The 12802-nt window shown below is 41.7% G+C and overlaps 1 protein-coding gene across 1 annotated transcript; it reads left to right on the top strand.

The window, feature by feature from the left end:
• Positions 1–2461: 2461 nt before the first annotated feature.
• LOC113756420 lies at positions 2462–8006 on the top strand (the record flags this gene model as incomplete). The annotated part of the gene is made up of 2 exons (XM_027300102.1): positions 2462–3875; positions 4042–8006. Coding segments are annotated over exons 1-2 (5379 nt in total), but the record flags the coding sequence as incomplete, so codon positions are not given.
• Between the last annotated feature and the right edge of the window lie 4796 nt (positions 8007–12802).

The raw sequence follows: 12802 nt of genomic DNA, 5'->3' as shown, positions 1-12802 counted from the left end.
CGAACCAAAGGGTTCGGCGGACCGCCTGCCCAGCTCTCGCCAGGACTAACGGTTCGATATAGCACGGGCTAATAAAATTCGGAACTTACCAACGCGGGTAAACAAATCAAAATGTTAAAAGTGAAACCGAAGTCGGCTATGAATAGTAACCGACCCGTCAGAACCCAACCGAAATAGCAAGCAAACATTCACATCTGAACTTTAGCGATTACAATCCAAAATGACATACAAAAGTTTTCAAAAGTTAATATATATACACGGTTTGCCAAATCAAAAGAGAAAACGCCCCAAAAGTACACTTAGGGTTTTAATCAACGAGCTATACAAAAGACATGCCCAACTAGCTCAATTTGGCAGCCATTTGTCAAATCCAGACCAAAAGTGTTTATTTTCCTGTAAGGAAAACAAAAGGAACAGAAAGGGGTGAGCTTGCGCTCAATGAGGTACCAAACAGATAGCATTAAAATCATGGCATTTCACATTTAACAAATCAGATACACATGTCAGATGTAAAGCAAAGGAACCAATGATTCAAATCAGAAGGATACAGGTGGCTCTCAGGAGCCAAATTTCCCAGCGCAGTACTTGATCCAAACCGGTTGACTCTCCGTCAACGTATATAGAACCAACGCGTCCGTAGACCCCTCTTTACACCGAATTCCGTCCACCAAACACCCCTTTACCGGGCCCGCTCACCGTAACCGAACAGAAATGGTAATACTCGAGTATACCCGGAATCAAGGGTCTCAATACCCAAAATCCCCGAACAGACTACCGTGGTTCGTTATCTAATCGTCCAGGCCCTTGCCGGCCCGACTCGAATAACTTAGGCACAGGATTGAGCTCATAGGTCATAGAAATCCGAACAGATGCAGACACAGATAACAGATTCAAATTTTTGCATGGTAAATTGGCATATGAACAGACAAGAGAACGAGTGTGATAAAGTACACCCTCGTCTCAAACAAATTAAACAGATTGCAGAGCAGAAATCAAGTTAAATAGCAATGGAGGGGAGTGGTACACTCACCGGCTCAACTTCAAAAGTTTTCACTTCAGATTGGCCTTAATCGCCAAGAAACCCTAAAATAATCAAAATCAACCAATTGAAGGTTTCATATCCAAATCGAGCAAACGGAATGCACAAGTGAGGTTCGACTACACGTCGTATGCCTTGCCAAATAAATACTAATGCAAGGGTGCAAAAACATGATTTTCTTGGAAACAAAAAGGTAACATGAAGACTTAGGCGCAAACAACCCAAAAGCCTTTCATTTCTACCAAAAGGCAAATCCAACTTAAAGGAACCAAACGGCCTAGAAAATCGGGCAGCACTTCCCCTAAATTTCTTATTTTTCCAGCCCTTAAGGCTTCACTATTACCTCAAATCAGTCCCAACATCTCACACAAAAGTCATCTCATTTCCCAAAAGCCGTTCACTAGGCTCAAAGTAGTACAAGTACAAAAGTTAGCTAGGAAATGATCGGAATGAAAATAAGCCTTAAAACTATTCAAATAAACACAATAAGATTCGTTTACAAGTCATAAACCAAGGCCAAGTATTACCAAAATAAGGTTCCATAAGAATATATAAGCATTAAAGGAAACCAGAAAATCTGGAAATGGAAATAAGCTTTAACCCAAGAAAACAGTTTTTGACGTCATTTTGCGGTTTTGGCACCAAAGACACTACGATTGTCGGATTAGGGTGCAATACCCACCATTTCGAAGCTAAAAGACAGGTTTACAACATCATAGAAGGTCACTCAGCCCAGTTTTGAGTACAAACAGGTCAAAAATACAAGATACTTCATCAACAACGAAAAACAGATTCACCAAAACGTATTTAAGCGGAAACATCATAACTCAGACTCTACAAGTCCAAATCCAGAAATTCCAAAACCAGTTGAAAGCTAAGAAATAGGGCTAAATTTCATCAGAAGACCTCAACAACCAATTCGGAATCAATTCCAGCCAAAACAACCAATTACAGTCGCAAATCCCAATTTCGGGTAAACCAGAACAGCAATAGTAATTTCAACATTTCTCACTCTACACAACTCCGATTGACCTAAACTTTTGTAGGCACCTCTAAAATATCATTCTATACAACTTTCATGTTTTGAGCTAAGGCCAATTCGGCCTCTATCTAGGACCTAAAAATTCGGACAGAATGTTCATCACAAAACCCTCACTTTTCAATTTTTGGTCCAAAACAGAAATTGGTTGCAATTAATCACTTTTCCCACCTCATAGAGTCCTTAAACATCATTTCGAATCATCAAACATAGCCACACAATCATGCTTATATTAAAACAGAAAATTCCCCAAAATAATAAAACTTCATTATTTCAACCACAAATCAAGAATTAATCCAATCATATTTAAATTTTGATCCTTTTTTTTGGGACAATTTTCTCTCTGGGTTCTAAGACACACGTAGGGTTCAGGTTAGGTTCTCATGGCAGCTCTCCTGCATGGGGAGGCGCCGCCTTTCGTTCGACCAGCGAAGACGTTTGCATCTGTTCTTTCGCAATCTCCGTCATCCGCATCAAGTGGTGTTGGCCTTCTTAGTACATACAAGGGGGAGCCTTTGTTGGTGATTTCTCGTCAAGATATGTTGCAGATAGCAGCGCCCTACTCAAATGCGTTGGTCGGCAGATTTGCCGTAGGCCGCCCTTCCATGGAACTTATTCGCAAGTTTATTGTTTCGTTGGGGTTGAGGGGCGAGTGCCCAATAGGTTTGTTAGATTCCAAGCACATTCTTTTACGTCCATCAGAGGAGGAAGATTACACCAGGCTTTGGTGTCGTCGGTTTTGGTATGTTGGCAAGTTTCATATGTCTCTGTCGAAATGGACAATTGATTTTAAACCAGGAGCCGAGTCATCCATTGCACCAGTTTGGGTCAATTTTCCGGGTCTTCCACTGCCGTTTTTCGAAAAGCAATTTCTGCTTAAACTCGGTACCCTACTTGGCCGACCTTTGAAAGTGGATGAAGCTACGGCTTCATTGAAACGCCCTTCTGTTGCCCGTATTTTGTTGGAGGTTGATGTATTGCAACCTCCCAAATCTAGGATTTGGATCGGAGATGATCAGTGGGGTTTTTGGCAAAAAATTGAATATGAAGATTATCCTTCTTATTGTGGGTTTTGCTCGTTGATTGGCCATACAGAAGCCATCTGTCATCGGAAACATCCGGAATTGAGGCCGGTTCGTTCTGGTCCATCATCTAAAACGCACGTCAGACAAGTTTTTCAACCAAAGGGGGTAACTGCTGTTGATGACTCTCTGCCTGTTGCGGGTTCTGGGGTAGTGGAAGTTCCGGGGATACAAGCGCCAGATGCACCGGTGGCACCGGAGGCTACTGCTGACTTGCCATCTCAGTCTGCTAATCCTAGTCAGGGAAATTTTCCTCAAGCTTCTGTACTTGTTCATGTTCCTGTTCTTTCAAATACGTCTCTGGGGGCTGATGAAGATACGCAGAATTTGCTTGCCTTAGGTCGCCAAGTTTCTTCCTCCCCGTTTCAGGAGTTATCAGATGATATCCTCATTTCTGACGGGGATAATCGTGGGCTGCTAATTGCAACTGTGTCTGAAGGGCCGAACCATGAACGGCATTCCTCTTCGCTCTCTCCTATGCGGAATCACGATCGTGTTCGTCTGGTGCGGTCTAGTTCTGAAGGGCGGTCAGGGGGGCGAGGGATTTCTTTGGTGGAGTTGAAAAGTTTTCAGGATCGCTTACCCAGCAGAATCAAAGCATCTAAGCTTTGTTATGATCCGGTTGGAGGGGGTCTGGATGATACGGATTCTCAATTACTGCAAAAGTTGATTCAAGGACACAAGGGTCGTCCTAGGCAGTCCAGGAAACGAGAAGGTATGAATTCATCTGCGCATTATAATCTTCGGTCTAATAATGTTAAATCCGATTAAGTTTATAGTGTGGAACATTCGGGGTGCAACGAACAAGGAGTCATTGCGGTATATTCGTTGTACTTGTAGATCAAATAATATTAGGTTACTGATTCTTTTGGAACCTTTAGCCAATGTCTCTCATCTGGGGAGTGTGCAGTTGTTTTTGGGGTTTGACTTTGCTAGGTCTTTCGTGAATAACAAAATTTGGATATTCTGGTATTCAGATGTTCGATATTCTTTTGTAGAAGCTGCGGATCAATTGGTCCATGTCTATTTGTCTTTCCCTTCTGGCTCTTCTTTTATTATTTCAGCTGTCTACGCGAAGTGTAACAGAATTGGTAGGAGAAGGCTATGGGAGGCTTTGGAGCATTTTTCCATGTCCGTTACTCTACCGTGGATTGCTGTAGGAGACTACAACGTTATTACTTGTGCGGAGGAAAGGATTGGAGGATCTTCTCCGAATATACGAGATTTGGAAGAATTCAACTCAGCTTTACATCGCAGTGGCTTATTTCCAGTTCAATTCGATGGGTCTGCTTACACATGGACCAATGGTCGCATGTGGCAGCGGCTGGATCGAGCGGTTGTTAATGCCGCCTGGCTCGCAGATGTTGAGATGACTAGAGTAGCTCATCTTCAACGGGGGCGGTCTGATCATTGTCCGTTGCTAGTCAAGGGGGGTAGTACATCGACAAGGCGATCATCATTCCGGTTCCTCAATGTCTGGCGCGGTCACTCCAGTTTTCAACAAATAGTCAAGTTGGCGTGGTCTCAGTCTGTTTCTGGAGTGGGAATGCAGAAATTCTTTAATAAGTTACAGGTGGTTAAAAGAGCTTTATCTCGATGGAATGTGGAGGTTTTCGGGAATGTCTCTCAAAGGGTCAAACAGGCAGCAGACAATTTATTGGCCAAGGAAATTTTGTATGATCAGAATCGGGATACGGTGTCTAGGACGGCAGTTCACGAGGCTAGGGCACTTCATTCTCGGGAGCTAGAATTGGAATGTGAATTTTGGAGACAAAAGGCTGCGATTAAATGGATCAAAGAGGGTGACGCTAATACCTCTTTTTTCCACGCAGCAGTTAAGCAAAAACGCAGTTGTAATTTTATTGCACGCATCAGGGGAAGTGGCGACAGTTGGTTTGATAGTATAGAGGATATTAAGCTGTCAGCAAGTGATTTTTTCTCCACGTTGTTCACAGCAGACCGCGCTGCAGGTTCTGGCATCAGGCCGTCACTTGAGCTGCCGAAACTTACGCCAGAAGAGAACGATATGTTGCTGAAGTCTCCATCGGTAGAAGAAGTTCACACGGTTATATGCTCGTTGGACTCTCAGAGTGCTGCGGGACCCGATGGGTTTGGAGGGGGTTTTTATCAAAGTTGCTGGGAGTGTATCAAGGACGACTTCATGGATGCGGTGCAGGATTTCTTCGCTGGTGCCTCGATGCCCCGCGGATTTTCAAGTACCACGATCACATTACTGCCTAAGAAGGAGGGTGCATGTGAGTGGAAAGATTTTCGACCAATAAGCTTATCTAACGTTAGTTCGAAGATCATCTCGAAAATTTTGTCTACCCGCATTAATACACTCCTTCCTAAGTTGATTTTGGAGTTTCAGACTGGATTTATACCGGGCAGGGGGATACAGGATAATGTCCTCCTCGCTCAGGAATTAATTCTGGATTTGGACAAGAAATTGCGTCATCCTAATGTAATTTTGAAATTGGATATGGAGAAGGCCTATGACAGGGTGGAATGGGGGTTTCTTTTGTACATGCTTCGTGAATTTGGCTTTAAGGAAGGTGTGGTAGATCTGGTTTTTCGGTTAATATCCAACGTGTGGTTTTCTGTATTGGTTAATGGGGAGCTCACGAGTTTTTTCAAATCGACTAGAGGGGTACGTCAGGGGGATCCTCTATCTTCTACTCTTTTCCTTTTTGTATCGGAATTCCTTGGACGGAGACTTCAGCAGCTGGTTGCTAACACTCCGAGGTTTAGATTTTTGAGTAAGGGGGGGCTGGTCCCGTTTCTTGCGTTTGCTGATGACATGGTTATCTTCACACGGGCATCGGTTGACTGTCTGCAAGCTGTGTCGTCCTTGTTGCGAGAGTATGAAATTCTTTCTGGCCAAAAAATAAATCTTGCCAAGAGTAGGTTTCTGTGTTCGTCGAAGATTCCTTCGGATACCATCACTTTAATTCAACAAGCTACGGGGTTTCAAGGGCAATCTTGGCCTGTGAGATATTTGGGAGTGCCACTGTTTCGTGGCCGTAGTAGGAGTATTTTATTTGATGGAGTTTTTGCTTCTGTTAGAGCAAAGCTTCTTCATTGGAGTTCCCGCTTCTTGTCTGCTGGGGGGAAGATCATATTGTTTCGGCATGTGTTGAACTCAATGCCTATTTATTTATTGCAGGTTTCTAAACCACCGAAGGGGATTTTTCTAAGGCTAGGTAGGCTGTTTAATGCATTTTTGTGGGATGGCAAGGATGGGAGACGGATTCATTGGTCTTCCTGGGAGAAATTATGTTTTCCAGTCGCAGAAGGGGGTTTGGGTTTCAGATCACTGCTGGATGTAGAGAAGGCGTTTGCAATGAAATTATGGTGGAGAATACGTCAAAAGAATTCTACGTGGGCAAGGTTCATGCATCGAAAGTACATTGGTGACCAACATCCGTCCTCGGCAGAGGTTGGTGTTGGGTCGGCAATATGGAAGCGGGTCTGCTCAGTTCGGACTGTTGCTGAAGCCAATTTTCGTTGGCGTGTTGGTGAGGGGTTTGTCGATTTCTGGTACGATCGTTGGCTTTTTGACGAACCGCTTAGTAGCCAGTGTGATGGGGAGCCTCCTCATTGTTTGGTAGCTGAGTTCTATAGCTCTACAGGGTGGAATATTGAACGTTTGCTCCAGGTTCTTCCTCGATCGGTCGTTAATAGTATTTTGCAGACAAGTGTTGATCCAGCTCTTAAGGATGAATTGGTTTGGGCTCCTTCAACGGATGGTAGGTTCACTGTGTCGTCTGCATGGGATTTAATTAGACAGCGGCGTAACCTGTCTTTGGTGTGGCGCGGAATTTGGTGTCCTTTGCTGCCGTTAAAGATGTCTTACCTTGTTTGGAGGATTTTGGCTGGTTTTCTGCCGTTGGATGACAAGCTCCGTTCTAGAGGGTTTTCATTGGCTTCCAAGTGTGATTGTTGTGGTGATTCACAGGAGTCTTTGCATCATATTTTTGTGCAGGGCAACTTGGCAAGTGCTGTCTGGAAGCATTTCTTCCGCGCTTGCGGTATCCCGTGGACTTCATTCTCATGCGTTTCTTCGTTGCTAGTGGTGTGGTTTCAATCTTCTGGGAGTGGGCGTTTGGATCATGTTCGGTGTGTTATACCTGTTGTAGTGTTATGGTTTCTGTGGCGTAGTAGAAATGACGCTCGGTTTGGTAATGTTCCCTCGGCTTGCTTTAAAGTTATTTCAGACATCAATGGGTGGTTGGTTGCTCTGGGGGCTGCGCGTATGTTGAAAAGGTCTCAGTTGGAGGGGGATACGGATACCTACTTTGCACGGTATTTTCAGCTCAAACCACATAAATCTTTCTGTCCGCAAGCTATATCTTGGAGGAAGCCTCCTCGAGGGGCAGTCAAGCTGAACACCGACGCAAGTGTGTCAAATGGGTTGGCGAAAGGCGGAGGAGTGGTACGGGATTTTGAAGGGAAGATGTTTGGTGCTTTTTATAAGGAGTTTGGGGAATGTGAGGTGGTACATGCGGAAGGGTTAGCGTTGTTAACTGGTCTACAGTGGTGTGTTGGGACAGGGTTGTCAGATATTTTAGTAGAAGTAGATTCTCTAGTGTTGGCCCGGCTGGTTACTAGTCAATCGATTGGTAAGTGGCCGTTGTGTAGCATTTTAAGCCAGATTCGGTTGTTGTTAGGTAAGGTGCAGGGGACCATTACACATATCTATCGTGAGGCGAATGCTGTGGCAGACAGCCTAACGGCTTTATCTTTGGAGAGTCCATTTGTTACTTTCCAATCTCATCATCTGCTTCCAAGTAGGGCTCGGTCGTTGATTAACTTGGATGCAATGGGCTATCCATATATTCGAAACGTTAGTTGTTAGGTATTTTCTTATTTTTCTGGCATGTGTTGAAGGGAGGGTTTGCTTCCTTCGTCGTATGATTTTGTTGCTGTTGAATAAAATTTGGGGGGTTCTCCCCTTTTATTAAAAAAAAAAAAAAAAAAAAAGAATTAATCCATAAACTTGCATCTTATACAACCACTAAGCATGCTTTAAGCATCAATTAAAGGAGGAGGGTGGTTCTACACAACTTACCTTTAAAACAAGAGAGAGAGAGCTATTGACCACCTTAACTTTCCAAACAACTCCACAAATCCACTTACTAACTCTAATTGAAGAGGTTTTATGGAGTAATTTCAAGGTTGGATGGCTAGTTTTGATGATTTGGAGCAAGATTGAAGTGTTTTCTTCCTTGTACTTGGAATAAGAAAGAGAGAAAGAAAGCTTGAGAGGGCCGGCTCTTCTTGAAGATTTTTGGAAGATATTTGGGTCATTTTTGGTTATTTAAGTCAATGGTAAGAAAGTCTTAAGGTAGCCCAATCACATGGTGACACTTGTCACCTAATTTAATGCAAGTCTATCACTTTGTTTCCTCTCACATCAATCCAAATTTGCAACCTCTAAATATCTCATAACACCCGATAAAATAATTCCAGCATCCAAAACTTAATTCAGTTGGCCGAATTTTTTCGAACTTTTCGCACTAGTGGGTCCCACGTCCGGTATTCACTCTTAATTTCTCAAAATCTATTTGATACTAGCAAAATCATTTGAAAATTATATTTACTCATAAAATTTATCTAGAAATTTTTTCGGATACAGAAAGTGCAGTAAACAAGCCATGAAAAATGCGAAAACCTAGAAAATGCAAATTACGGGTTCTCACACATTTTCTTACTTTATTTTATTATCCAAATTTTCCAGAGACTTTGATAAGTGAATATAGTTTTCCAATCCTTTTTCTAGTATAAGTTAGCTCATAAGAAATAAAGAGTGTATATCGGACGTGGGACCCGCTAGTGGCGTTAAGTGCGATAAATTCGACCGATTAGGTTATGTTTTGTATACCGGGATTAATATACTAGGTGTTAAGAGATAATTAGAGGTTACTTAGACGGTTAATCTTGGAGAGACAAAAGGATAAGATTAACACCGTAGAGGACCATTTGTCACATAACCATTGGACGTTGACTTTTGACCAAGACTTTTTGATCTTTATATTGGAAAAAATTGGACAAATTTCTTCATTTCTTTCTTCCGCTTGGCTGACTTCCTTAGCTAGAAAAGAGAGAGAGAAAACCACAACTTCATCTTTCATTTCTTGCTTAGATCTTGCAAACCAACCGATTAAATCTTGAATTTGTCCACCAAGGTGACTTGCTAAGGGAGTTTGAAGGTCTTTGTGGAGTTGTTTTGGAAGAAAAACCACTAAGCTACTACCTTTCTTGAGGGGTTAAGGTATTTTGCTTGGAAACTTACTTTTGTTCCTAATCATGGTCAATTAGCGGTTTGTAGTGGCTAAGTATTTTATTTTATGGAAGATTTTGTGGTTTGAGGGAGAATTAGTTAAATTTCAGATTTTATTGAGAATTTTTCTGATTTTACATGATCATTTGTGGTTGGCCATGAATAATGGTTTGATATGGTGTAAAATGAGGCTTTTATATGTTAGTTGTAGTTGGATGCGGAAAATTTCAGTTTTGTGCGGAAATTCCAGGTTTAGGGTTTCAAATTTGCCTGTTCTGACCGGATTTATTTGGGCATGTTAGAGACCGAATCAGTCTTTTCCCAAAACATGAAAATTGTTGGTAATTGAGTTAGCTAGCTACCTGTAAAATTTCAGCCCGATCGGAGCTCTGTACCATGTGAAATGACCGAAATACCCTTGCCTGCCCATGAGCCCTGTTTCGCGCCCAGATTTCTGTTTTCGTGGAAATTTCCATTTTTGACCATGCAAATGCATGATTTGGCTTTCGAGGTCTTCATAATAAATGTAGGGTTATGTCTTGGCTTCGAAACGCCATAAGATTCGTTCTAATCGATAAGTGTAGCTTCAGTTATGGATATTGTGCCGAAAGGTGTATTTGATAGTTAATGATGTGTATGTGGTTAATTTGAGATGAAATGGGTGTTGCTTGTAGGATGGAAAAGTAAGGAAATTAAGGGGAAATGCTGTCCGATCTTTGAAAGCATTTGATTGCTTTGAGTTTGAGTTGAAGGCCCTGGACTTGATCGAGGAAACTGTCTATGATGGATGAGGATTATGATCCGTGGTTGGTGAGTGGCCCTAAACTATTTCCAAAGCCACTTATGAAATGTTTCCTGCATTCTTTATTCAATTGCATATCATGCGTGCTTGCATGGGAGTTCATGGCATGTTTTGGCTTCAATGAGTTCTTGGGGAGTCTTGTGCTGAACACCAACGTCTCCACCACTTGTTTATGTTCGTCTGGAGCTCAAAAAGGGGCTCCCTCTTACTGTTCAACGTTAAATGATCTATTTGAGCGTTGGATGTTTAAGTGCAATGATTTCACTGGCTCACCAGAGCAAAAATACGTACATTTGATCTCGGAATCATGACATCATCGAAATGCATTATTGTGAAATATATTTGATTACTGATTTTACTGGTTATTCGCTGAGCGTTAGCTCACCCCAAAACTATTTTATTCCTCTCCACAGGGCTCGAGGCGAAGGAAGTGCTTGTAGTACTTATTCATGTGGTTGAATGGATTATCTCCTGTATAGTTTGAGTTTTAGGTTTCTCTTGTGTAATAGTTGGGTTTGTATGAATGTTTGGACTTGAATGGACGTACGTGTACGTTCCACGCTTGGGAATTAATTTCCGCTGCGTATGTGATATGTAATTCTTGGAGAATTTGATGTAAATTTGAGATATATCTTGTAATTTAATTGAGGAGTTTAGTGAACGACTGAGTCCCGGCGAGAGCTGGGCAGGCGGTCCGCCGAACCCTTTGGCTCACCTTAGGGGGAGGTGGGGCTGTCACAGTTGGTATCAGAGCTTAGGCTTCAGATCTCTGTAGTGTATCCTAGGCTTAAAGTTTAGGATGCCGGACTGTGGGTCTGGTTTGACATATCAGTGATTTCTTGTAAGAATGAAAATCGGACAAGTGGGATTAGAGTAAAACTCCGTGCTTGCTTGGAAATGCTTGTTTGACTTGTGAAGGATATCTTGACTTGATTAGTATGAGTTGGAATGTCGAGGACGGCATTCTTTTAAGGGGGGGAGTTTGTGACGCCCGAAGGAAAAGAAAAGGAAAATTTTCTTTATTTATTTTTTTTCCGCGTGCATTTTCTTACTTTATTTTATTATCCAAATTTTCCAGAGACTTTGATAAGTGAATATAGTTTTCCAATCCTTTTTCTAGTATAAGTTAGTTCATAAGAAATAAAGAGTGTATATCGGACGTGGGACCCGCTAGTGGCGTTAAGTGCGATAAATTCGACCGATTAGGTTATGTTTTGTATACCAGGATTAATATACTAGGTGTTAAGAGATAATTAGAGGTTACTTAGATGGTTTAATCTTGGAGAGACAAAAGGATAAGAGTAACACCATAGAGGACCATTTGTCACATAACCATTGGACCTTGACTTTTGACCAAGACTTTTTGATCTTTATATTGGAAAAAATTGGACAAATTTCTTCATTTCTTTCTTCCTCTTGGCTGACTTCCTTAGCTAGAAAAGAGAGAGAGAAAACCCCAACTTCATCTTTCATTTCTTGCTTAGATCTTGCAAACCAACCGATTAAATCTTGAATTTGTCCACAAAGGTGACTTGCTAAGGGAGTTTGAAGGTCTTGGTGGAGTTGTTTTGGAAGAAAAACCACTAAGCTACTACCTTTCTTGAGGGGTTAAGGTATTTTGCTTGGAAACTTACTTTTGTTCCTAATCATGGTCAATTAGTGGTTTGTAGTGGCTAAGTATGTTATTTTATGGAAGATTTTGTGGTTTGAGGGAGAATTAGTTAAATTTCAGATTTTATTGGGAATTTTTCTGATTTTACATGATCATTTGTGGTTGGCCATGAATAATGGTTTGATATGGGGTAAAATGAGGCTTTTATATGTTAGTTGTAGTTGGATGCGGAAAATTTCAGTTTTGTGCGGAAATTCCAGGTTTAGGGTTTCAAATTTGCCTGTTCTGACCGGATTTATTTGGGCATGTTAGAGACCGAATCAGTCTTTTCCAAAAACATGAAAATTGTTAGTAATTGAGTTAGCTAGCTACCTGTAAAATTTAAGCCCTATCGGATCACTGTACCATATGAAATGACCGAAATACCCTTGCCTGCCCATGAGCCCTGTTTCGCGCCCAGATTTCTGTTTTCGTCGAAATTTCAATTTTTGACCATGCAAATGCATGATTTGGCTTTCGGGGTATTCATAAGAAATGTAGGGTTATGTCTTGGCTTCGAAACTCCATAAGATTCGTTCTAAATCGATAAGTGTTGCTTCAGTTATGGATATTGTGCCGAAAGGTGTATTTGATAGTTAATGATGTGTATGTGGTTAATTTGAGATGAAATGGGTGTTGCTTGTAGGATGGAAAAGTAAGGAAATTAAGGGGAAATGCTGTCCGATCTTTGAAAGCATTTGATTGCTTTGAGTTTGAGTTGAAGGGCCTGGACTTGATCGAGGAAACTGTCTCTGATGGATGAGGATTATGATCCGTGGTTGGTGAGTGGCCCTAAACTATTTCCAATGCCACTTATGAAATGTTTCCTGCATTCTTTATTCAATTGCATATCATGCGTGCTTGCATGGGAGTTCATGGCATGTTTTGGCTTCAATGAGTTCTTGG

The sequence above is a fragment of the Coffea eugenioides genome, unplaced genomic scaffold (assembly GCF_003713205.1).
Source record: "Coffea eugenioides isolate CCC68of unplaced genomic scaffold, Ceug_1.0 ScVebR1_2303;HRSCAF=3308, whole genome shotgun sequence".
NCBI classification, from domain to species: Eukaryota; Viridiplantae; Streptophyta; class Magnoliopsida; order Gentianales; family Rubiaceae; genus Coffea; species Coffea eugenioides.
Note: the sequence above shows the minus strand (reverse complement) of the source record. Positions and strands in the feature narration are given on the sequence as shown.